This window comes from Armigeres subalbatus, unplaced genomic scaffold (genome assembly GCF_024139115.2).
Source record: "Armigeres subalbatus isolate Guangzhou_Male unplaced genomic scaffold, GZ_Asu_2 Contig1208, whole genome shotgun sequence".
Taxonomy (NCBI): domain Eukaryota; kingdom Metazoa; phylum Arthropoda; class Insecta; order Diptera; family Culicidae; genus Armigeres; species Armigeres subalbatus.
In genome coordinates this window covers 192,822-219,244 of record NW_026941966.1, presented here as the reverse complement: position 1 = coordinate 219,244, position 26,423 = coordinate 192,822, and the positions used below count along the sequence as shown (strand labels likewise).

Below are 26,423 nucleotides of genomic sequence, written 5' to 3'. Positions count from 1 at the left end.
GCGCTCCTGCGTCTTGGAATTCCCGAGTACCTGTACAAGATTCTCGGAAGCTACTTCCAGAATCGAGTACTGGTATACGACACGAAGGCGGGTCGGAAGTGCGTTGACATAACCTCAGGGGTTCCGCAAGGTTCCATACTGGGTCCGGTGTTATGGAACGTCATGTACGACGGTGTCTTGAGGTTGAAGTTCCCGGTGGGCGTGGTAATCGTCGGCTTCGCTGACGATATTACGCTGGAGGTCTACGGCGAATCGATCGAAGAGGTGGAGTTGACTGCAGCCCACTCGATCGCAATTGTGGAGGAGTGGATGAGTTCCAGGAAGTTAGAACTGGCTCACAACAAGACTGAGGTGGTTGTTGTTAACAACCGAAAGTCGGAGCAGCAAGCGGTGATAAGGGCAGGCAACTGCACGATCACCTCTGAACGCTCAATCAAACTCTTGGGGGTAATAATCGACGATAAGCTCACCTTTGATAGCCACGTCAATTACGCCTGCAAGCGTGCCTCCACAGCTATAGTGGCATTGTCCCGGATGATGTCCAATAGCTCTGCGGTTTATGCCAGCAAGCGCAAGCTTCTGGCTAGTGTCGCTCTGTCCATACTGAGGTATGGGAGGCCAGCTTGGGGCACGGCCCTGCGTATTAACTGCTACAGAACGAAGTTAGAAAGTACGTATAGGCTCATGTGCCTAAGAGTTGCGAGCGCGTACCGTACCGTGTCGCACGATGCACTTTGCGTCATCACCGGTATGATGCCTTTCGACATAGTTATCGGTGAAGACATAGAGTGCTTCGAAATGCGCGGCACGAGAGGCATCCGCAGGACTGTCAGGTTGGCCTCAATGGTCAAATGGCAGCGTGCGTGGGACAGTTCCACTAAGGGTAGATGGACACATAGGTTGATACCGGAGATAGGTACGTGGGTCAAGAGGCGCCATGGGGAAATCACTTTCCACCTGACCCAGGTCCTTACAGGCCATGGTTGCTTCAGACAGTACCTACACCGGTTCGGACACTCGGCCTCGCCCGAGTGTCCGGTGTTCGTTGGTTTAGAGGAAACGGCGGAACACGTGTTGTTCGTGTGCCCACGTTTTCGCACAATGCGTGACCACATGCTTGCCACATGTGGTCTGGACACTACCCCGGACAACCTAGTTCGGAGGATGTGTAAAGATGAAGTTGGCTGGAACGCCGTTTTATCGGCTATCGTCCAAATCGTCTCGGAGCTACACAGAAGGTGGCGCGTGGACTCAAGAATGGCTAGTTCAGGCGCAAATAAGAGGTGGTCCAAGGGTTCGGAGTCGGCTTCATGGGTCATACCGGTGCCCTGTGGTCGAACTCGATCTTTTTATCGAACAAGTGGCCGCGTGAAGAACAACATGGTATCGTCGCTTTCCCGGCGTCGGACAACCGGGCGGGTTCCGAACCCGAGGACGGAAAGGGGTCCTCGTCAAGGCTGGGGCAGGCGTAGGCACCGCGTCGGCAAGTCCCTCTGTGTGCTGGCGAATAGGCCCTATCGCAGAAAGGTCAATTTGGGGTGCACGCGGCATCATCATTCTTGATACCAGTCGTGCAGAGGGAAGCAGGCGCGAAGTCGACCCTTCCCACCTTCCGAGGACATAGGGCGTGGTAGCCAAGGGCTTGACGACCCCTCCCCAGCTGTCTGCGAGTCAGGGAGAACTGCCTAGGGCGTGGTGGGATTTAGCAGTGGGCTCTGCTAAAATCCCTCCCAAAAAACCACAAGTGCCCGTAAGCGGACTCTATCAAAGCGACTGTGTGCCGCTTCAAAAGCACAAGCCCAGGGAGGGAGTGCCAACTGGCACGTGGAGTGTCCCTACTTCGGTAGGGTAGTGCGTGAGCTGCTTCGGCAGGGAGTGAGTGATCTGTTTGTGCTGAGGCAGGAGTGTCATAGCGAGTCGCCGCCGCTATGGCAGCCTCGAAGCGCAGCAGAAGTCTGAGTATGGACTGCACATGCTGAGGCAGGAGTCGAGGTATCCCATCGACACCTCGAGGCATTGCAGTGGAGTGTTAGAGTGAGCACCTGAAAAAGGGTCACATGGAGCGAATGGTCTTTGGAGAAGCTGCTTCGGCGGCAGGGTAGCAGTGGGTTGTACCCACACACCTACAGTTGTGCACATGTGGTGCATGGGGAGTGTCCCTGCTTCGGCAGGGTAGCGTATGGTCTGCTTCGGCAGTGGTGTGATTGATCTGCTCGTGCTGAGGCAGAGTGTCGTAGCGCAATATCTGTAGGCCCAGGCAGTTACCGCTATTGACACCTCGAGGCATGGCAGCGGAGCGTCCGGGAGAGCATCCAAGTAAGACTCAAATGGAGTGAATGGGGTGCGAGCACCCAAGTCAGTCTCGCGTGGGACGAGTGCCTGTGTGAGCGATAATGAGTGAGTACGCTTAGTACTGCCGTCCCCCAGAAGTAGTACTGCGAGGTAGTTCCTGGGGAAACGATGGTGGAGCCCAAGGAGTTTAGTCGGTATTACCGGTATGGTCGAGTTCGACACTCCAGTACACTTCCGTGTGGTAGTTTGGCAACTACAATGCACGTGTACTGGGTTAGTGTGTAAATGCATTCTCCCTTGTAAAAAAAAAAAAAAAAAAAAAAAAAAAAAAAAAAAAAAAGGGCCTGGTAAGGCCACCTGGAAAGCCGGCAATGCGCTGGCACGATACCATGGTGTTCTTCTAAAAAAGCGAGTCACGATGTTCGATGCTGCAAGGACACGCAGCTAACCTCGAGGGTGCGTCATGCACTGGCCCCCTTTGAAGCATTACTTTCTGGTTGTACCGAAGGGACGATGGGCAGCGGCAATGGAAACGGTTTAGCTGGTCGGGGATGCAGTCCTGCCTCCCTCATTGGAGGTGGCCCCTAACCCAGCACTTCCTGGTCAACCCAGGATGTCTGTTGAGCAGATTCCCCCTCCATTGTTTAGGAAGAAAAAAAAAAGCACACACACACACACACACACACACACACACACACACACACACACACCTGTATGGTGGACTTCTACCACCGGAACAGGCAATCCGTAGCGTTATTCTTAGCCAGATAACTGGCTGCCGACACCACACAGCTATCTTGGCTGTTCGGGGAGAGAAGTTTACGTCAACTCTCAATGTGGCCGAACAGCCTTTAATCAGCCATTTTTGTCACAGTTCGCTCCGCCTATCTCGGTAAACTATAATCGAACATAAATCACTTGATTTTCGGATCAATCGATCAGCTCTGGGTTTTCCCACTGCAGTCATTGATCAAATACTCCACTGTCCATCTCCTTATCCGTCCCAGATCTTTTAGATGAAACTTCTCATGGCTCCGATGCTCAGCCCATCAAAAACAAAGCAATGAAAAGGTATTTGATTTATTTCTTATTTTTGTTTTTGTTTAGGGTCATTTGGCCGAATGCCGTTTGGCCGAATGTCGTTTGGCCGAATGCCATTTGGCCGAAAGGGCCATTTGGCCGAATGCCGTTTGGCCGAATAGTTGAAATACGTTTCCTTACGAAGTGAGTAGTGAGAAGCAAGAAGGAAGAATGAGTAAGGAAGAAGGAAGAAGGAAGAAGGAATAAGGAAGAAGGAGAAGGAAGAAGGAACAAGGAACAAGGAAGTAGGAAGAAGGAAGAATGAAGAAAGAAGAAGGAAAAAGGGTGAAGGAAGAAGGCAGAATAAATAAGAAAGAAGGCTGAAAGAAGAAGGAAGTAGGAAAGGAAAAAGGAAGAAGAAAGAAGGATGAAGGGAGAAGGAAGAAGGAAGAAGGCAGAAAGAAGATGGAAGAAGCAAGAAAGCAGAAGTAAGAAGAAGGGATAAGGAAGAAGGAAGAAGGAAGAAGGCAGAAGGAAGAAGGAAGAAGAAAGAAGGAAGAAGGAAGAAGGAAAATGGAAGGAAGAAGGAAAAAGGAAGAAGGAAGAAGGAAAAAGGAAGAAGGAAAAAGGAAGAAGGAAGAAGGAAAAAGGAAGAAGGGATAAAGAAGAAGGAAACAAAAAGGCAGAAGGAAGAAGGAAAAAGGAAAAAGGAACAAGGAACAAGAAGGGAGGAACAAGGATAAGGAAGAAGAAAGAAGGAGGAAGGAAGAAGGAAGAAGGAAGAAAGAAAAGGAAGAAGGAATAAGGAAGAAGGAAGAATGAAGAATTAAGAAAGAAGAAGGAAGAAGGGTAAATGAAGAAGTCAGAAAAAAGAAGGAAGAAAGCTGAAAGAAGAAGGAAGAAGGACCACTCGTAAACTGAGGTCAAATTTTTTTAACTATTCGGCCAAACGGCATTCGGCCAAACGACCCGTTCGGCCAAACGGCATTCGGCAAAATGGCGTTCGGCCAAACGGCATTTTACCAAATGGTCTGACACCTTTTTTTCAGCAGTGAGGGCACATGTTGACAAAAAGAAGCGACGAAATTGGTACCGTATTTCTTTGTTTCGCGATGAGATGGAGATCGGAACAGTTCCCCTATGTCCTGTTGGAATTCTCTCATCTGAACTTGACGTTGCATACCCCATTTGAAAATTTACGTGTCGCAAATTAGTGTTCATTAAGCACTTCCACGGCTGTTATCTGCGAGGTTTCTAAGTAGATTCACCATTTCCATTTCTGTTCCATGAAACTAACACGTTGATGCTCATTGCTCATAGGCATAGGGAAGTACCAATAAAAACCTACACCGTACCATGAATTTACTTCAGCCACCTTCTGCATTACCTTGCTTTGTAATTCAGGATGTTTGCTAGTATTCTCACTAGGAATTACACACCGTCCCAGACGAACTATTGAAGAAATTTCAAGAAAAATTTCTGAAGAAATCACTGGAGAAGATCGTAAAGAAATTTTTGAAGAAACTTTAGTTGAATCTGCTCATGGTATTTATTCCTGAAGAAGGGAACAGCGTATGTACAATATAAATTATGCTTATCGCCATCAGTGCACGAGCAATGCACATATTTAACAAATGTATTGTTCGTTACCCAGCAACGAAAAGTTTGAAGAATAATTTTGTTATGCGCCTATCCCAGCCGTTTGCAAGGACCGTCGTTAGTGAATTGCAAGTGTGTTTTGCTAAGAAACATAACTGAACAATATTTTACCTTGCCATACTCTATCAAAATATCCTATCAAAGTATCCTCAAATCGAGTGACAGAAACAAATTAATATTCTTCTTACAAAGGCATAACCTCTACATTAAAATGTATACGATGCTAAAAAACGGCATTGAACTATCTTACCCCGTTACCCATCTTGCGCTACCTTATCCTACCCCTACGTACGTATTTTGAAGTAATTTCGGATAACACAAGTAAAAAACCGTCTAAGACGAATTAAGTACTGTCCATTTAATTCCACCAGTTAATTTTCGTTATCTTTGCAGATACGTATTTCGACCACAACTGTGTGGTCGTCTTCAGTGTACTTAACTCGACTTGTCGACAAGCCGAGTCAAGTACAAGACGACCACACAGTTGTGGTCGAAATACGTATCTGCAAAGATAACGAAAATTAACTGGTGGAATTAAATGGACAGTACTTAATTCGTCTTAGACGGTTTAATACATTCCACTAAACGAGCTTAATATATTTTTCCAAGTAAAAAACTTTATTCCTGAAAAATAATGCAGATATATTTATGCACAATAGCCGAATCACTTACGCAACTCATGGTGCACCTCATTTTAAATATATTACGAAGTACACGTTTTTTTAAAGTGTTCAACAGATAATAACTTGAAGCGTTCTGGTCATATGGCAATATGAAAATGAAACGGATTGAAATGGTGGTATATAGAACAAATGAACGATAGAAAAACACTAGTCTGTATCAATAGTCAACCAACTTCTTCACTATCTTAGGTGATCTATCCCTGCGATTATTACCGGCACTGGTTTTACTTCTGGACTTCGACCTCGATCTTCGCGTCCTGGAGCGGGATCGACGACGTTCCGAAGCCGAGCGCGATCTACGTCGATAATGACGACTGCCCTCGCCCCTTCCATAATCCCGGGAAGGTTTTCCTCCGTAACGACCACGATCGCGATCACGATCCCGATCACGGTCACGGAACTTTTCCTGGGACCTGGATCGAGACCGGTATCGCGATCTCGTTGCCGGGGCAGCTGGACTATGTCGCCGGTGACGATCGTCATACCGTCGGCTTGTGCTAGGAGCTTGTGCCGTACTACGACTACCGGCCGTTGATCGGCTACGACTTCGGGAACGTCGACGCGTCGATCGGGTCGTACTCGGTGATCGGGAAGCCTCTGCTTGTGCGAACCGCCGAAGCATGGGCTTCCGTTCGATAACGGCACTGGTGCTGAAACTCGACGTCGTTGATGACGAAGGTGGAATTTTTGGCGGTGGAGTCGGTTCCTTCACCGGCGGTAATCGAGACTCCTTCTGTTTATCATCGTCGGAGCTTTCTACCGATTTGGACGGGCTCTTTTCACTTTCCGGCGAACCGTACTTGTGGCGTAATTCACGTTGCCTGCGAACGGTACTGATGTGAGACGAGAGGGGATTAAGATTTAAAACAAGCAATTACCTTCGACGCAATTTGAGCGCCAATTCTCGCATTTCATCCTCCCGTTCTTGCTGCTGTTGAATTTGACGTTCAACCTTTTCGATTTCAGCCTTTTTATCTGCTTTAACTGTAACAGAAAATAGTATTTCAATGCTTCGTTAACTATGCTACGAATAAACAAGCATCGGATTGCATTTCCAGTTTGATGCATTGCCAGGACGTGTCCTTCAAATTGCGAGGTAAAAAGCAACTGTCTATTTTCGATACTGTTTCATCCTTGTTCTTAACAATAAAAAAATCATTGAGACTTACATTGCTTGTTGAGTAGAATCTGCATTTTCCGCTTTAATCTATCTCTAGGATTAAGTGACTTTGATGCACCGATGGAAGACGAAACCAAAGCCTGAAATCATATTCGAACAAACACGGTTACGCAAATAAATGTCGCCGCGTCGCAATGCCTGAGGAAGATACTGCATTTCTTGGCTTTTTTGTACTTCATTAGTCATTCATTTTTCAGTTAACCAAAAAGAAATCATGCCAGTCGATAAATATACAAAGTATTCCCAGTAGCACCACTCGATCGAATCTAAATAAAACACAGTTTCTTAGAACACCAAATACATAACCCAAAAACCGTTCACATTTCACCAGACTTTTGTTTTCTTTTGCGCTCAAAACATTTCGTAACAATTTTGGAACAATTTCCAACCAATTTGAAAATAACAAAAAACATTCTTCCACTCTATCTACGATAGCGGTGTGGAACGGTACGTAGAAGTGGTAGCAGTGATACTTGTCGTTGCCGCAGTAGCAGTGTGAGGTGAGGGATCGAATGATATTTGAATTATTCTTACTGACTTTGGACTCGGATGTGTCGACCACTGAGCTACCACCACCAAACCTTGACGATGATGATGATGTGGAAGCGGCACCAACTGGACCACTTTCGAGCTTTTCCTGCTTAATTATTATTCCTCCGGGAAGGAGGCTACCCGTTGCCTCCGTTGGTGGTAAACTGGAAAATAAGGGAAATTAATGTGAGTTCCGATTGCTAGACATTTGTAAGGAAGTTGCATTTTAGGAAGAAATTTTGGAGAAGAACGGTCAGATTTGAGATTGACATAAACAGGAGTATGACCCAAATTTGAACCACATATATGTAAGAGTCTTGCCTTTTACAACTGTGACCTTTATAATATGCAAAGGGAAAACAAGGTCGAACTCAAATTTCTGACTATCCCGTACCGAAACCCAGAAAGCCGAAACAGTAGCACCCCCTCCATGGAAAGCAGAGAACTAGAACTGAAAACGTTTTACATCTTCCGGACTCACATGCTACACGATTCCGCCGCAGTCGGATCGCCGCCTTTTGTCTGCTGCTCATCGTCGGAGCTACCCGTCGATAGATCACTGTCGCTCGAGCTTTGGTCATCACGTTTGCGGCCGTAGTACCGCCGGATCGGCACCTCCGGTTCCGGTTCAATCAGCACAGGCACTTTGGGTGGTGTTGCTTCTTTCTTCACCGTCACAACGGGTATCGGTGTGTTCTGGGAAATGGTCGCGGGTGTTGGAGGAAGAGATGTAACAGTACCTGGCGGAGGTATAGCAGCTAAGGGTTTTTCCGGAGGTTCCGTTTTGATTTGTAATTTTCGTTCTGGCTGAGAAGCAACTGCTTTGGGCTTCGGTTGACCGCCTTGCGAGGAATCGGAATCCGAACTGGAAGGTTTGCGGGTTGCTTTACGAGCAGGCGGCGAAGACGATGAGGAAGGTGATCGAGTTTTTCTCCGGCGGCGATCGGTTCGATGCCCTCGGGAGCGTGAGGAACGCGAACTAGATCTAGAGCGCCGCTTGTATTTGGAATATGTTCGTTTCTCTCTCGAACGACTGCGGGATTTTCTTCGTCGCCAAGTTCTGGAATTACTTCGACTGCGACTTCTACTTCGATCGCTATAACTTCTTGATCGTCTCTGGTATTGAGCGGGCTTCTTGTGTTCTTCTTCTTTGGAACTAATGCTTTTAAGTTTCTCTAAGTTTTGTTTCACTTTTTGGGCATAGGAACCGCCTTTCGAGGTGCTGGCTTCGCCTTGACTGTCTTTCTTAAAGCTAATGGATATTTTAGAGTGTGGTTGGAGCTCGTCTTCTCCACCGAAAGAGGTAATGTAAGTGATTTTTCCTGAGTTGACGGGTGATGGTGACCGCGAGCTGTCGTTAGGATCGTCGTAGGTCCTAGGAACTAGTTCTTCTTTTGCAGCATAACTTGGAGGACTGGTCGGCCTTCCAGCAAATTTCCTCTCTCGCTGTGCCCGTCGCTCCCTTCTGCTCTTTCGCCCGCTGAACATAATTTTTTCCTGCTCTTCTTCTCTTGCCATTTTTAGCGCTTCCGCCTCGTCAGCATCTTTCGTGAGATATGAATAGAAGTCATTACTTTTCATTCCATAATGCCTTCCGCACGCATTCATCTCGTGAGCCTGTGCGTTACCCACTTTGTTGATGTCTATGGATACGTCCATATCCAGATCAGAATCGGAGTCACTCTTCATGCATTCATCATACTTTGAGGTAGCGGTCGATTGCTCAATAGCCGTGATTGTTTGACTGAAAGGGACCACACCGGTGGAATCGCTGTCCTCATAGGTATATCCTATTGCAACTCCACCGGACGGCTTTTTCTTTGACGAGGAAGCTTTCTGTTCAGCCTCGACTTGCGCATTCACTCCGAATTGTTCTTCCAGGTGTAACTGATGCAGAAATTTATCTTCGCTAATTCCTAAAAAAAATGAAAACATTTATTGAAGGTGCCCTCAGATGATGACGCTTCTCTTTCAACTCTCACAATAAGACTTTTATAAATGACAACACAAAAAAATATACTCATTGTAAGTAAAATACCAATTCCTTGATAATTTACCATAAGAAAAATGGTCGTGTACCAAATGATTGAGAAACGTGAATTATTTGTGAGACATTCGCACATTTCTAATAAGTTGAACCAATCATGGATGCATAGTTACCCACCGAGAAACTCGTTCTGCGCAAGAACGCGATACCGCTCGTAATTCATGGATCGTTCCTCCATATCCAGCACATCATCTTCCACCGGTTGGTCCGGTTTCACGGTCAAGGTAGGAATGTAATCCAGATGGGCCCTCACGTCAAACCGATCAATCAAATTATCTTTCTGACCTTGCCACGGCATCCTGGAAGCAGGAAAGTTAACAAATTAATTAACCACGCCATTGAGGCCCACGACGGCGCGAACTAATCGCTTCATTCTAAATCGTGCAATCGGGTCCTATTTTCAACTTGTATTGTCAGAAAACTAAAACTGGTTTCGATTGAACATGAAGGAGAAAATAGGGTCCGATCCGGAATAGCCGTCGAGAGTCGCGATTGTTGATTAACAAAAAGGGGTCACAACAGGAAGCATCAAACAGGACGATAATTGAAGATGTATATGTGGAAAAAAGCAGGTATTTTGCTTTTGCAATATCACTTGCATGATGGCTGGATTCTCGGCAGCTGCGGCCACGCTGGCATCTAAATGGACCTTGCATTTGCGACCATGAACTTGGAGAAACTGCGTTGGATCGGCTTTCTGCAAACGGTCAATAACAAGAATTGAATTAGGAATAATTTATGAATGCTACCTTTTTATTTAATTATGTGGCACATCCATCCTGAGACTAGATTAGTATTGCTTTGATATTCATCTAATTCGTTCGCACATTTCTTTACCAATAAAATCTTTTTTTTTTTAAACTTATTAAAATTTTTAAAATACGGTATATAGGTAATTAGTTATACTTTAGCAACCAAATTATTGTCAAAAATAAAAATAAATATTTAATCAAACGCAATATATTTGAATTAACATGATAATAGCCCTGTGTTAAAATAAATGTTTGATTTGTTTAAAAACAAATTTCAAGATTTCGACCGTTTTAGGAAAAGTTTCACCCCACTATGCTCTCTTCCCCTAAAGGATGCGACGGCCCATAAAAATACCCCACAAGAAAAACAAACTGGTTCCGAGTACAAACGCACTATTCGCTCGTAAAAATCCTGCCGTCGTTCCGCCCGCTTCCGGTAATCCACCAGCATTCCCCGGATCTTCTTTTCCTGTTTACGTGCTTCGTGCCACATTTTCATTGGTTTCAATTTTATATTGCTTCACTGTCGGCGAAAAAACGGAATCCAAAACACGTCTTTCACTGATGTTTTACACTTGTTGCACTGTCGGAAATCGAACAATACTAAGCGGGAAAGCCAAAACTTATTGATGCACTAACAAAATCACTTTTGATGCACTTTTTTGATCTAGGAAAAATCAAATTTTCATTTGAACTGATAACGACCGCACCGCACCGCATCGCAACCATTTTTGATGAGCGGCTTCGGTTTTCGCAACCGAACAGCTGTCAAAAATCGGTTTTTGCGATGCGCGCCGCCAGTGCGGATCCAGTGATGCCAGATATTATTTTGAATTTTATTTTCCGCAATCCCAATTTAAAAAAAAATGTTTACATTCTTTAATACAAATTGTGTTTGTCTCTGCAGTCCTAAACTTGAAATGTGTTTACATAATTCAAACCCAGAAACAGTAATACAAATGTATACTCTTAAAAACATCGTATACAATGTATTCACAAAAATGATATTTTTGGGAATGAATCATTCTAACTTTGACTAACTTTGGTAACACTGATTGATTAAGCCCACCTACTTTTGATAGCTACCCTACAGAGTTGCCGATAAAAATTTGAAAGCTGAATCGTTAGAAAATTGGCGCTTTGATGTTGCATGAAGAAGAAGAAGCAGAAAGATGATAATCGAAAAAATCTCCACGGGAAACCATACGGAGAAGTTTTTAAAACTCTTCTCAAAAATTCTAAAGGCAATTTAATTAAAAACGGTAAGCAGTACGGGGTTGGACTTTTCTTATACTGTGTTTCAAGTGTAATATTAGAAAATAAAATTTCGAATAGAAATATTGTGTTTATTATACAGTAGAAGAAAAGTCCAGCCCCATACTGCTTACCGTTTTTAATTAAATTGCTTCTAAAATTTTTTAGAAGGGTTTTAAAAACTTCTCCGTATGGTTTCCCTTGGAGATTTTTTCGATAATCATCTTTCTGCTTCTTCTTCTTCATGCAACATCAAAGCGCCAATTACAGTATACCCCCGCTGATCCGACCAATCTATAGCCGGACTATCGAGGTTATTATCGTTAATCCGACTGTCAAATCCATACAAATGAATCAAAACAAAATCACAGCACAAATTTGAAAACTGGCAGCATAATGTGTTTAAATGGGTGTTTATACCTTTGATTCCGAAAAATTCCGAATTACCGAGATCCGGACTAACGTGTCGTCCTTGGCTGGCATTCAGAATGATTTTTGAACAATTCTCTCTGAAAAAAATTTGCTACAAATTGTTAATGAAAAAAACAAAACATCTCCAGTGTAAATTGCGAAAAAATTTCCTTAAAACTCCGAAAAAAATTCCATGTGAATTCTGTCTGAAAATTCAAAACAGTCCCGTGGGAAATACATATAAATTTCGGTGGAAATTTTTTTTTTTCAAATTTTCATATATATTTTTTACATTCTAATGAAATTTTCTAAGACAAGTTCTTTCGAATCTTCACCAGAAATTATTTTTTATTTCCAAAAAAAAGTTTTTCGAACATTTTAAGGAGTGCACTTCAAAATATTCAGTCTCCAGTTAGCTTTGCGAGCAAAGGCGTAGGGTTGCCAACCCGGAGATGACGAGTTCGATTCTCGTTCCTGTCTAGGATGTGTTCGGGTGGGAAACATTCTCGACATCCTAGGTATACACAGAAAAAACAAACATGGTTCTATTAAATATTTTGCATTTTTGATTTGAAAAGTGTTTAATTTTCTTGAAAATAAAAGTAGAATTGATTAACGCAAAAGTTACGGCTTTACTTTGAAAGTGTTTTTCGACTTTCCCAGTGTGGAAATTTAAAAGTACAACCACAGATAACAGATATTTAAGCTAGAACAAATTTTATTGAAAATCCTATGTAAACTTTTGAATTGATATACGTTGGCCCACTACTGCCTTTTATCTACTGATTGCGGCAGTACACACGGACGCAGCTGATTAACAACCGTCGAACGCAGCCACTGCATTTGACAGCCGCATTCGGGCTGCGTTTTCAATAACAATGATCCTTGCGCCATCTCCAATCGACTGCAAAACGCGGTTCCAATTTGAAATACATTTGAATTAACGGTTGCTGATTTTTACACATATATCGGATGCCAGCCTCAATATCTGTTATCTGTGGTACAACTTTTCAAAAAAAGAATTGTAGAACAGTCAAACCACCCATTGAAAATTTCTTTCTTTTTGTTTTGCCGTTGACTGTCATTTTCCGTAATTCCTTATCGTTGGTTGCAGAAAACAAAAACTGTTTATTGTGCGCCAGCCTGACCTGGAAGTTTGGTCGTCTCCATTTTCGCCGAATAAATACTATTAGATATATGCAGGTAAGCACATGTGATATTATTTTTGGCTTATTAAATTGTTAGTGTAATGCTTATATTTCGACATTTATCTCCATTATAGAATCTACGATTACCGATCAACAGATTTGAAAATGGTCCTCCGCGTATGCATCTCGTGGCGAAAGAATGCGGCTTCTTGCTGGAGACTGAGTTTCATGGTAGCGCACCCGAAAATATCCCATCCCATCAGATAGAATCGAAAGGTAGGTGTAGTGGCTCGAATCTTCCTCGATCCTCCAGCTAGATTCATCAGTCGCATACCGTCGGAGCTTGGCACGGTGTTGCGGAACAGGAGCGAAACCTGATTTGAATGATCCACGCCGGAAGTTGGATGGAGAATCTACCGATGGGAGAACGCTGAACTCGACGGGAGCCTCGTCACCGGAACCCCTCCAATAGGCGGATATACTGACGCCATCTTCGGAGGCATCCGAATTGTTCAGCTCCATTTGGAGCTATTGAAAGACACTTGACTTGCCGTGCTCAAATATCACTTAAGACTGAATTTATTATCATAAATAATTTGGCTTTAACCATTGACGAATACATAGACCTCAATGTCCGGTACAAAGCCATCAGAAAATCGGGCACCATGTCTTCTTCTTCATTTTGAAGAAAATACCCCTCGTGGGTGACGAATTACATAAATATTTTACGAGCGCTGACTTACCCCTCTTGACGTTTTGACAGTTTGTTTGTTTTTCTCCCTCACCTTGTGACGTCGTTTCGGTTCGTTTGTTGTTTGTTCGTTTCGTTACTCAGTTGAAGCGTGAGTTCGACCGTTTTGGTGCCATCAAAAAGATCGAATATAACAAAGGGGACACCCAGGCCTACATTCTGTACGATTCTATTGATGCTGCTACGGCTGCTGTGAAGGAAATGCGTGGATTCCCGTTAGGGGCACCGGATCGTCGTATTCGTATCGATTTTGCTGACAACGGAACAACACCATCGTTCTCAAAGCGCAGTGGATGTTTTGTCGCGCCCCCGACTACGAATATCCGGAAGGTGGTGCATCATACGAGGAAAATTCATTGTACGGCTATGGTGGAAGACCGTTCCGCGGCAGAGGAGGATTCCGCGGGCGTGGTGGTTTCCGTGGCAGTTTTCATAGTGATGGCCCACCGCACCACGGGGACAATGATGAATGGCGTCGATCAGGAGCCGATGGCGAATATGATTCACGCCGTCGTTCTGGACCACGTGAACCAGGAATCGATAGATCTCGCTCCCGTTCACCGAGGCGACGCAGTCCGGCTGATTCGGATTCTGATTCGTCTTCTCATAGGAATGGCATGTTATCGAATGCAAGAACGTTACCAGAAGTCGCACGGAAATCTACCACATTCTGGCAAGGGGCGCTGATTTTGAAGAGTTCACTATTCCCCGCCAAGTTGCACCTAACGGACGGAAACAACGAAATAGTGGACAGCCTGATGAAGGACGAGGAAGGTAAACAACACCTTCGTATTACTCAGCGACTACGCCTCGATCAACCCAAGTTGGAAGATGTGCAGTAGCGCATATCGACGTCATCGTCGCACGCAATCTTCCTCGGCCTGCCGGGATCGACGTCATCGGTAGCATCGTCGGATGATGCCAGCGTTCAGACGTGTCCACTGCGTAATCTCGTGTCCTACTTGAAGCAGAAAGAAGCGGCCGGCGTTATATCCTTACTCAATAAGGAAACGGAAGCAACCGGTGTGCTCTACTCATTCCCGCCAAGCGATTTTTCGACAGAATTGTTGAAACGAACATGTCAAAACCTCACCGAGGAGGGACTGAAGGAAGACCATCTGATAATCGTGGTGGTCCGAGGAGGAATCGCCTGAGTTGCGGATGAGGGCGCAGATAACACATAAGGTAAGATGATGAATAACGAACTGTAGCAGGGGGTTAGACACTTGAATCTTTTGATTAATTTTTTTTTTATCATTTTTGTATTTTTTTGTAAATTTTTCTGAATCTTTTTGAATCATTTCAAATCTCGCCTGTTCAATCCCGCTCTAATTTGTTTCAGTGTACTCGTGCATCATCTGTCAAAAAGAAATCAGACTGTGCCACCGGTGCCACCGAAACGGTGAAATTCCTCAGCTCCCAACGGAAAGGACATCAACGATCGACCAGCAGTGGAGTCCGATCGGTTGGTTAAGTTTGTTTCAGATAAAACGTTTAGGAAACGGAAACGTTTAGGCAATCAGACGTCGTCAACACCGGAACTCATCCGCTAAAAAATCAGCAATCCGTACCTGTTAATTACGCATAATTCGCTGCAGGTGTTTGCCAAAACGTCAAGAACCTGGACGAAAGCAGCAACAGCACCATTATGCTGGATTTAAGTGGGTTTTTCCAGCAGGCGGTAGTGGAATGCGTTCGGAAGTCACCATGGCCGACAACTACCGAAAGGATGCCGCGTTCGGGTCGATAGATTCCAGCAAGGTGCACTTGCGCTATGCCCAGGTAGTGGTGATCAACATCGAGGAACAGCGAGACATCGCGGAGTGTGATCCATCGTCTAAAAGTTCTGCTGGACAAAAGTCGAGAGTTGAATTCGGCTGGTCTGCACGACAGTCTGATTTGTTTGCAAAACTTCCTTGATTTCTACATCCACAAGAAGGACGAACTTATGGCCGCCAACAGCCAGGTTATTATTTATACTTCTATAATATTTTTATATTTTTCTTCTATATATATCTCGGGTACTTATTCAAAAGGACGTATGTGATTTTGTAAACAAAGATTCAAACGTCGATTTGTCCAATCTGATGGCCCTCCCACGTAAACCAACACCACCAACAGGTAGCCGAAGGCTTCCCCTACCTGTCTGTGGTGATGGTTTGCGTGGGAGTGCTATCAGATTGGACAAATCGACGTTCGAATCTTTGTTTACAAAATCACATACGTCCTTTTGAATAAGTACCCGAGATATATTTATACTTCTTATTCATTTTATAATTCTTTACGATCCCTACAGCGGGCACATCCGATCCAGACAGGAATCGTCTCCCGTTTCTCACAGAAACAGAAGCATGTAGCAGTCAGCCGTGGCGTGAAGATCCGCTGGTGCACTGTTGCAACTACCGGTTCAACGGGGTTCACGCCAAGTGCTCAACCAAACGGCGCGAGCAACGGAAGTTGGCGGTACAGCATCGAGCGGTATCAGTAACAGCAGCAGTTCAGCCACGGCTCTGAGTAAACGGTTTCCAGTCTGGGTCGAGCTGCTATAGGGACGCAGTTGGGGAATTTCGATATGTATCGGAATCCAACCGTCACCGTTTTTTGTGAGAATTTCCCCGCGTGCTGCGTCTGGTTGGCTAGTCACCGGACAGACAAACAGGGCTATAGACGAATCCAAGTAAAAATAAGAAGAAGACACACGACGGTGTTAACTTTGACAGATCCTACAGCACAGCATAGGAAGATCATTTTAAAATGCTTATAATAAATTCTAGACAAAATATAATTAAAATCTGATTGAAGCATGATACGGAAAAAGTTCTGAACTGTAATGATAGATACATTTTTGGAAAATATTCAAAAAAATTGAGATAAGCTTCCGAATATGTAATTCAGAACTTTTTCCAAACCCTACATTAATCAGATTTTAATTACAATTTGTCTAGAATTTATTATAAGCATTTTAAAATGATCTTCCTATGCTGTGCTGTAGGATCTGTGAAAGTTAACACCGTCGTGTGTCTTCTTCTTATTTTTACTTGGACTCGTCTATTATATATATGACAATTGTGCTCTGACTGCTGAGGGTACTTGTGCAAACCCAATTCATCCGCCTCCGTAATCAACATGCAAGTCGGCAGGCACCGGATGTTTATTGTGCAAATTTTGCTTTAACTCGTGATTCATAGTCTCTTCGTCACCGTCGTCCACGTTGAACATCATCAGATGACCGTCGTCCAATCCACCCGCCAGCTCAGTGTCAGAGATCCAGCATAAACAAATCAGCTTGCTTAGGCATTTGACTGTCCGAGATGAATAAGTTTTTTCCAAGGAAATTACATCAACTATGCGATCGTCCATCAAGACGAAGCTGTTGACCTGTTGACCTGGAAAATAGTTTTCATTAATAATGAATAAATAAATAATTAATTAAATTCAAATTCAAGCATAATTTTTCATAAGGACGTATGTAATAAAAGTAAACAAAACGAGGTTTTTAATACAACATGATATTCACATGGTCGCTCTTAGTTCCCATATGTTAAAGCGACGTATGTAACAGTGAGACTTCAAAAATAGAAATTTCTACATACGTCGATTCGTAAAAAGATTGTATTAAATAATTTTAAGATCTAAAAACAGTACAATCGATGAGTATTATATAAAGTCGCGTGTGATTGTCATGTTGTATTCAAAATCTCGTTTTGTTTACTTTTGTTACATACGTCCTTATGAAAAATTATGCCTGATATGTTTAAAAACATTACATTCATATTGAATACATAAATTACTATGGCCTGCCCTCTAAATAACGAACCAAATCCCATTTTTTGAAATAGGAATTACCGAAATATAATTCTCATTTTTTATATAAATTTCTTTCAAGAGGACTTTTTTCGTACTTTGTATTGTTTTTTAAGGCTTTGGTCCGATTCGCGATTTAAAATCAAATTAAACTTAAAAGTGACAGTTCGGAAATCTATCAAAAACGATTCAACATCGGTCAAAGTAATCTTGCTCTGCGAGTAGGGTTATTTGAATATTATTGAACTGTCATTTTTAAGTTTAATTTGATTTTAATTCGCGAATCGGACCAAAGCCTATGTGTTCAAAAGTAAAATCAATATGACATAATCAATCGAAGCAACATTCACTTGTTTCTGGAGCTTTTGAAAAAACTATAATTGTAAAAGAAATGTCAATGGCTTACCGTAAATTAATATTAAAATTTCTTCCTGTTTCGTGGTACAGACGAAAGCGACTGATCCACGTTTCGGTTTTTGGAGAAGCTTTCAAAAACATTGAGAAATTTGTTTCGCTCATTTTCCTTGAAAAAATAAGATGTCTTACCGGCGTTGACGGAATTTCTTCTTCCGCTGTGTCCCATTATTAGATCTAGCTGGTGCTGGTGCTGTTGCTGCTACTGGTGCAGTACTCGGCTGTGCCGGTACTTGTGCCGCTCGACAGCCCGGGGCACACGTATACGCCGTTCAGCTTCACATGGTCGAAGATTTTGTGCACCAGACATCCCATCCGGAAGGCATACGCTGATCTTTGCATTCACCGCATTGGTAAACACGATCCCCAGTGTGTCCATTGAGGTGATCCTGTGAAGTGTATTTTACCGATGTGTCGGTCCAGGCCCAGGGTCTTAATATCCGAAAATATTCTGTTACAATATTCACATGCCATATCTTTGATCTGCTCTTCAATCCGTCGTGCGTCCACAATGTGGTCCTTGAGGTCCGACAACTCAAGCAGATTAAACAAACATCTGACTCCAGCGGTTCAACATTATAGTACTCTTGCTCATCCTTCAGCAGCTGCTGCTCTTACCCCTCCGGCGCGTCGTCCGTGTAGGTCCCATCAACGTCTAACGACACAATCGCAGGCATCCTCCTCCTCCGTTAATCCAATTGCTTCCGAACTATCGTCGCCTACTTTTTGAGTATGTATAGTAAACATGACCATCCACAATTACCGACGAACTGTATTGAACCGACGGATCCGGTTCGGGAATCGCTCGAGGATGAATTTTCTTGGTGGGTACCACTTTAGCGCCATTGCTGGTACGTTTCACTCCCCGACCTCGAGTGTACCGCTGTTGTGTTTCTTGTTTTGGCTTCAGAACATTGGTTTCCACCGTGATTAAACAAACTCGTCTCGATTCATTGATTTTTGAATCAGAAACAGGAGGTAAACAAAAATGGAAATGACAACTGTTGTCAAACTGACGTGATTTGGATTGAGGGGCTTCTCAATGGTCGAGTGATTGTAATAATTGTAATCCGTCACTCCCCAGGGGTATATAGTGGTGCCCGAAAAAATGGCCACCACTCCGTCTATGTATTCGTCAATGCTTTAACTACTCTGATGCCTGTGTCTCCTAAGTTAATTAATTTTTTAAAACATATTTTTAATCAAACTCATTTGTACACTACAGTAGGTTTATGTTTTTTAAAGAATAGAAAAAAGAACCAGCACATAGTACGAAACGGGAATCATTCTAATGTGCACTAATTTCACGGGTTCTACTTTTGCTGCTTGAATAAATAAATGCATAAGATTAGTAAAGAGCATATTACTTATGCATGAATACCGATTTTTTGTTTCTTGCAGATATTTAACATGGCATTCCTGGAAGGCAAAACCCGGTGACGCAATATATGGATGGATACGATGTGCGTCCCAGTTTTTGGAGCTTCACAGTTGCTGCTGCTTTCATTTTTGTAGTTGTAATTCAAATTGAAAACTTTTGAAATAATGATAATCCACATATTGATAAACGTATACGAATAAAATATATTCATAATGACAACATAAATGTAGTTTTGGGGGTGGGGGGTTCTGTTATGAAGAATCAAGAGCTTCGTTTTCAAGTAAAATATTCCACGCCCTTTTTATAGTGTGACCATTTTGATCTGACAATTGTATAATTTCACTTTGAATGTCTAAACTTTTAATTTTAGAGTGGCACGTAATGCTTTAACCGTGGGTGTAACAAAAGCTTGCGTACTTTTATTTTGAACATACGCAACTCTCTACGAAAAAGAACCAACGCAACTTTTTAGTTTTACCAACGATTTTTTTAATTCTAATAACGATTTTTCTTTCTGTGTAGCACAAGCCGTTTCAAGTTTGCATGCTAATTAGTATGGGCACAGATAACAGATGTTGAGGCTAGCATCCCATACGTGTGTAAACATCCGCAACCGTTAATTCAAATGTATTTTAAATTGGGACCGCGTTTGGCAATCGATTGGAGATGGCGCAAGAATCATTGTTATTGAAAACGCAGCCCGATTGCGGCTGTCAAATGCATTGGCTGCGTTCGACGGTTGTAATTCAGCTGCATCCTTATGTACTGCCGCAATCAGTTGAGTAGATGGCAGTAGTGGGCCAACGTATATCAATTCAAAAGTTTACACAGGATTTTCAATAAAATTTGTTCTAGCTTCAATGTCTGTTATCTGTGGTATGGGGAAATTTATTTTTTCATTCTACTGTTAATGACGTTTCCCCATTAAGCGCAGGTTAAAAGAAAACCTACATAGCTAAAAGGGATACTCAACAGCTTTCACCCAACGAAAACCGCATGTTGATTAATCGTCCCAATAATTAGTAATCGATTTTATTACAGGTTGCGAATCTTTAGTCATGATCGTTAAACTTCTTTGAGGGCATCACTAAAATGTGCAGTGCAACATAGTATGTAGCCTGAATTTGCGTGTGCTATCTTTCGCGCCACGAGCAGCAATGTTGCCTGTTGATGAGTTATTCGATTAGCTCCAGAAAACCACGGTATAGATTAAATTCGATTACTAATTATTGGAACGGTTAATTGAGATGCGGTTTTCACTGAGTGACAGATGTTGAGTATTCCTTTTGGCTATATAGGTTTTCTTTTAACATGCGTTTGATGGGGAATCTTCATTAACAGTATAATGAAAAAATAAATTTCCCCATACTAATTTGCATTCAAACTTGAAACGGCTTTGTGCTAAATCAGTTTTAATCCAAATGAGCTCAAATTTTCAGAGGACACTCAGAACATGGTAAAGAATCAGATGAGCACTGTGGAGCAAAATCGATTTTTTGAACCACCCTAGTGTATATATAATAAATATTGAGATATCACAGCCAAATCCAAAACGATTTAATCGAAAGTGTTTTACACTTAAAGTCACTGTTTCTGACTAGTAGGGCGAGACCATGTGTATTCCACTTTAATGAAACAAACACCACACTTGATGTCGGTGAGTGACTGGTAATTGAGTTCTCAAGTGTTTTAACTCTTGAATTCAAAGTGTTGGTATTGGCAGCCCTTCTGGTAACGGTACCGTGACGGCCGAAGGCTCGTCGACAGGCCTGTCAGGATGACAGCGAATGATCAGACCGTGACGATTGGTGTGTCATGCACTTTATAATTAATTCTAAAGGTGATTTGTGCTTGCAATAGTTGAGAATTTTAAGGTGGAGATAATCTGATAAATACTTTGAACCAATTTGATAAAATTAAAATTGAACTATTTCTTACAGCTAGTTACATACTAAAATTGTTAGTTACTAAGATTAATTGTTCCTATCTAAATTATCTCGAGTTTCATGCAAATCGTAAGTTACATAATTCTATTGTTAAAGCTTAACCTAACTTAGCCTATTCATGCAGGAAGCATACGGAACTCATTCCGATCGGTAAAACCGTCCTTAAGCCTTCATGCAAACCGATTTATGTGAGTAAAACCTAAGTTATATATTATACTTGAATTAAAATAACAATAAATTGCAGCAAAAGCTACGTTACAATACACACCCGGCGGTGTTGTAAATTGCTAAAAGAAATCGACCGCGTGGAGGACGTCTTTAACCGAAAACTTTGGGAACAAACTTTTGATAAATCGACAGCAGTTTCTTGTAACGCGTCGATATGAGTCAGAATCCCGATAAATCCCTTCCGGAGATGCACCAGGACATTTTATCGAACATCGCACACACGCTCGACGAATATCGGTCAGATTGCGTAATGTGCGAACGACTGAACGGTGAAGAATCTATGGTGCAATGTGACGGCTGTCAATTATGGTGTCACTTCTCGTGTGTCGGCGTTTCCGAATCAATCAAAGACAGATCATGGTCCTGTCCGAAATGTCGCCGTGACGATATTCTCAGTATAGCATCCAAGTCCCATCGTTCAAGAAATTCCAAAAAATCAGGAAATTCCGACCGAGTGTATTTACAGCTCGAGAAATTGCAAGAGCTGCAGGCAATTCAGGAGAAGTTTGTACAGGAAAAATACAGGGTTTTGGAATCCCAGCTGGAGCTGGAAGATGAAAATCGAAGCGTCAACAGCAGGCGTAGCCAAATGAGTAAGCAGAACAGCCTAGATAAGGTTGTCAATTGGGTGAACCAATGTGCAGAGCAGAAAGAAGACAACCCCGTTCCGCCAGCGGGGAACAACAGTTCTCAACCACTGCCGCCAGCGGTTCCCAACCAGGCTGAGCCAAAAGTTATCACCGCTAGCAGCATCATTCCGCCTGTGAAACAGCAGCCCAACAGTGAGATTCCGAGCCCGCTCAAGCACCCATCGCTGCTAACCCATCGAAATAGTTGCCAGTCGGGTAACGTTCCACAAGCAGGAATTTCGGAAACAGGTCTGAAACGTATCGAGAATACTAATAGTCATGGTATCTTCAATAGAATTGCCGCCACAATACCAGTGGCACAATCGACTCCAACGCATGAGCAGGTGTATAACCAAGCCAACGTAGTACCACAACTAGCATCGACCGACATGCCGCCTTCAATATTCGTCCCGCCTCCAACGCTAGTGCACACATCAGCCTCGCTGCCAGTGGTCTCCGAACCTACATCAGTATCGATAATGACACCTGTGTATACACAAGCTCCCATAGCATCGTCTGTATCAGCAGCATCTGTGGTTCTACCCACATACGTTCCACCACCGATTGCCGGATTGCAATTTCGGCTACCATCAACATCATGGTCTACATCAGCACCTCCACCGGCACCAGTGAATCGAATGCCATCGGTGCAACAGCTGACATCTATAGAAGAAGAATTTCCGACAGGTTCAATACCATATGATGCCTATCCGAGAGAGTTTCACCCGGCAGCCGCATTTGTGACCAGATCATCAGTAGGACCAGCCTCGAGGTTTCTGCCGGCAATCACATCAACTCTCGCACCATCGCGATCGTTGCATCCCGCACCTCCCCTTAGAGAAGTATTACTCCCCGCGCCACCAGGTAAGCCAGAAAGTCCAACACAAGCTTATATGCCACCGAACAATAACAATGCCAACCTGCAACACTTGATAAAGCAATTTGGTAGTATTGCTTTGTCACCTTCGCAATCAACATTACTAAATACAAATCTAGCCACCTATGCCCCCTCACCTTCGCAGTTAGCTGCTAGACAAGTCATGCCACGCGATTTGCCCTCCTTTTCTGGCAATCCAGCCGATTGGCCAGTGTTCATAAGTAGTTTCATGAACACTACACTAGCTTGTGGGTACTCTAGTGCAGAAAATTTATGCCGTCTTCAGCGAAGCCTTAAAGGCGTAGCATACGAGGCAGTTCAAAGCCGATTACTTCTACCCGAATCGGTGCCTCATATAATGGAAACTCTCCATCTACTTTATGGTAGACCGGAGTTGCTAATTGCCGCCCTACTGGAAAAAGTGCGATCAGCTCCATCGCCTAAAGTAGACAAATTCCAAACTATCATTGACTTTGGGATGTCCATACAGAGCCTATGCGATCATCTAGAGGTTGCTGGACAAGTCGCACACCTGTCAAACCCCTCTCTTCTCGCAGAACTTGTCGCCAAATTACCGCCCCATCTACAATTGGAATGGGGTTCTTATCTCCAGGGATTTTCAGAAGTGAACCTTAAAACCTTTAGCAGCTTCATGTCCAGCGTAGTGAGAACAGTGAGTAAAGTGACAGTTTACAACAGCAGCAGTGGAAGGTCTAGTGCTTTCGTGGTCAAGTCGAAGGGAAATGTGAATGCCCACTGTAGTGATAAAAAGTATAGTGTTGAAATGATTTCTTCTACAAAGCGGGAGGAAGTTAAGGTGTGTCCAGTTTGTAAGAGCGCCGGTCATCGTGTCCAGGATTGTCGCAGCTTCAAGACTCTTTCCATCGACGACCGATGGAAGCGTATCCAATCGATCGGTCTTTGCAGAAACTGTTTGAGCTCACATGGCCGAAGAAGCTGTAGGAAGACCAGTATTTGTGGAACAGATGGCTGCGAATACCGTCATCATCCGCTTTTACATTCCTCGCGTCGCCGCTCAGATACCGTGGTACAGCCATTGATGAACATTGCGGAAACCCACACGCACCGTCTGGATGAACAGTCACTTCTTTTCCGGATACTGCCGGTGACTTTGCACGGGCCGAACGGAATGGTGGAGGCTTTCGCATTCCTCGATGATGGATCATCTCTAACGCTGATTGAAGACAGCCTGGCGGTGGAACTTGGTATCAACGGTGTGCAGAACCCGCTGTGCCTGCTGTGGACAGCGAATGTAACGAGGATAGAGAAGGATTCGCAACAGCTGTCGTTGGTAATTTCGACCAGCGAAAGAAATAAGCAATACGTTCTGGAGGAGGTTCAAACGGTGAAGGAGCTGTCGTTGCCTATACAAACCCTTTTGTATAAACAGATGTCCGAGCGCTATACGCATCTCAAAGGCCTACCGGTTAGGAGTTACAGCGAGGCCGTTCCAAAGCTGCTTATAGGAATCAACAATTTGAATTTGATGGTTCCCCTAAAAACACGTGAAGGCCGCAGGCACGAACCCGTTGCCGTTAAAACTAGGCTAGGCTGGTGTATCTATGGCGGTAGGATTAGCAGCAGTCAGAAACCAACCGTCAACTGTCATGCATGTGGATGTCCCTCAGATCAAACTCTGCACGACCTCGTCAAGGATTTCTTTGCCACCGATGGTATCGGAGCACAACCTGTGGTGCCACTTCTGTCGGAGGAAGAACGCCGAGCTCAACAAATATTGGAGGATACAACTGTTCGAATCGGTAACCATTTTGAGACCGGTCTGCTATGGAAGTTTGACCATATAGAACTCCCTGATAGTTTTAATATGGCTCTTAGGCGACTTGAATGTTTAGAAAGGCAAATGAATCGGAACCCAGAACTCAAGCTAACCTTGCAGCGACAACTGGACGAATATGAAGAAAAAGGCTACGCACACCGTGCAAGCGCAGCTGAGCTGGACGATGCAGACATGCGCCGCGTGTGGTATTTGCCTCTGGGAGCAGTTGTGAACCCTCGAAAACCAAGCAAATTTCGGATGATATGGGATGCGAGAGCTACCGTGAATGGAATCTCCCTGAACGCAGTACTGTTGAAAGGTCCAGATCAACTAACTTCGCTTCCCGGTGTGCTATTACGGTTCCGGCAATTCAAAGTGGGTGTTTCTGCCGATTTAAAAGAGATGTTCCATCAGATCTCCATCCGCAAAGAAGATCGTCACTCCCAAAGATTTCTCTGGAGAAATGATCCATCTGAAACGCCCGACGTGTACATCATGGACGTTGCTACGTTTGGCTCAACGTGCTCACCAGCTTCTGCACAATACATAAAAAACAAGAATGCAAGTGATTTCCAGGACCTGTATCCACGAGCGGTCGAAGGCATTATACGGAACCATTATGTGGATGACTCTCTAGAAAGCTACGAGTCCATAGGGGAAGCGATACGAGTCTCCCAAGAAATGCGGTTAGTCCACAAGAAAGGCGGCTTCGAGCTGAGGAATTGGCTTTCGAACAGCAGAGAAGTTCTACGCAGTTTGGGTCAAGCAAAGCCGGAACAAGGTAAGATGTTTGCAGCAGATAAGCAAAATGACTATGAACGTGTACTCGGAATATTGTGGTCGACGACAGACGATGCCTTCAGTTTCTCAACGGAGATGAAAAAGGATATCATTGATTTGATCAATAGCAACGAACGTCCCACCAAGAGACAGCTGCTGAAGTGTTTGATGACTCTTTTCGATCCGTTGGGTCTGTTAAGCCACTTTATAGTGCACGGGAAGATCCTGCTACAAGATGTTTGGAGGTCAGGAATACAGTGGGATGAAAAAGTGAACGACGATCTCCATCGTAGATGGCAAAATTGGAAAAACCTGTTTGAAGATGTTCGCAAACTTAAAATTCCTCGCTGTTACTTCGATGGTGCTACCAATAAACGATACAAAAATCTACAACTGCACACTTTCGTTGATGCTAGCGAGGCCGCATATTGCGCAGCTGCATATTTTCGAACAATAAACCCTGACGGAGTTCCGGTATGTGTACTCGTAGCTGCGAAGACAAAAGTAGCTCCATTGAAGACGCAGTCCATTCCACGGTTAGAACTACAGGCCGCAGTTCTTGGAGGTCGTTTATCGCAATTTGTCGAAGAAAACCACACTGTACGCATTACGAGGAAGGTAATGTGGAGTGATTCGGCCACGGTTCTTTCCTGGCTACGGGCTGATCATTGCAGATACAAACAGTTCGTTGCTTGCAGAATCGGAGAATTGTTAACGATAAGCGATGTGAGAAACTGGCGTTGGGTGCCTTCAAAACATAATCCGGCCGACATTGCGACGAAGTGGGGAAGTGGTCCGGATTTAACAGCTCATAGCATCTGGTTTAACGGGCCTTCAT

General features: G+C 43.7%; 2 protein-coding genes and 2 pseudogenes across 2 annotated transcripts; 2 read left to right on the top strand and 2 right to left on the bottom strand.

Moving 5' to 3' along the window:
- Window positions 1-5,620: 5,620 nt before the first annotated feature.
- On the bottom strand, window positions 5,621-10,906 carry LOC134202424 (CLK4-associating serine/arginine rich protein-like). Its single transcript, XM_062677424.1, has 8 exons — window positions 10,559-10,906; window positions 10,012-10,109; window positions 9,530-9,711; window positions 7,847-9,281; window positions 7,373-7,529; window positions 6,824-6,914; window positions 6,533-6,638; window positions 5,621-6,475 (listed from the first exon to the last, which is right to left on the bottom strand). Exons 1-8 carry the CDS (start codon window positions 10,661-10,663, stop codon window positions 5,812-5,814), a joined length of 2,838 nt encoding a protein of 945 aa, XP_062533408.1. The 5' UTR covers window positions 10,664-10,906; the 3' UTR covers window positions 5,621-5,811.
- Window positions 10,907-13,764: 2,858 nt separating this feature from the next.
- On the top strand, window positions 13,765-16,317 carry LOC134202418 (RNA-binding protein spenito-like; annotated as a pseudogene).
- Window positions 16,318-18,080: 1,763 nt separating this feature from the next.
- On the bottom strand, window positions 18,081-18,973 carry LOC134202411 (uncharacterized; annotated as a pseudogene).
- Window positions 18,974-21,655: 2,682 nt separating this feature from the next.
- Window positions 21,656-26,346, top strand: LOC134202420 (uncharacterized). Its single transcript, XM_062677421.1, has 2 exons — window positions 21,656-26,203; window positions 26,284-26,346. Exons 1-2 carry the CDS (start codon window positions 21,656-21,658, stop codon window positions 26,344-26,346), a joined length of 4,611 nt encoding a protein of 1,536 aa, XP_062533405.1.
- Window positions 26,347-26,423: the final 77 nt, after the last annotated feature.

Coding starts and splice junctions, on each gene's coding strand:
- LOC134202424 (XM_062677424.1), bottom strand. CDS start 10,663: ATGAAAATGTGGCACGAAGCACGTAAACAGGAAAAGAAGATCCGGGGA. Junction 10,110..10,558: donor AGGATTTTTACGAGCGAATA/GTGCGTTTGTAC, acceptor GACCGTTTGCAG/AAAGCCGATCCAACGCAGTT. Junction 6,476..6,532: donor GCGCTCAAATTGCGTCGAAG/GTAATTGCTTGT, acceptor TACCGTTCGCAG/GCAACGTGAATTACGCCACA.
- LOC134202420 (XM_062677421.1), top strand. CDS start 21,656: ATGAGTCAGAATCCCGATAAATCCCTTCCGGAGATGCACCAGGACATT. Junction 26,204..26,283: donor CTGTACGCATTACGAGGAAG/GTAATGTGGAGT, acceptor CGTTGCTTGCAG/AATCGGAGAATTGTTAACGA.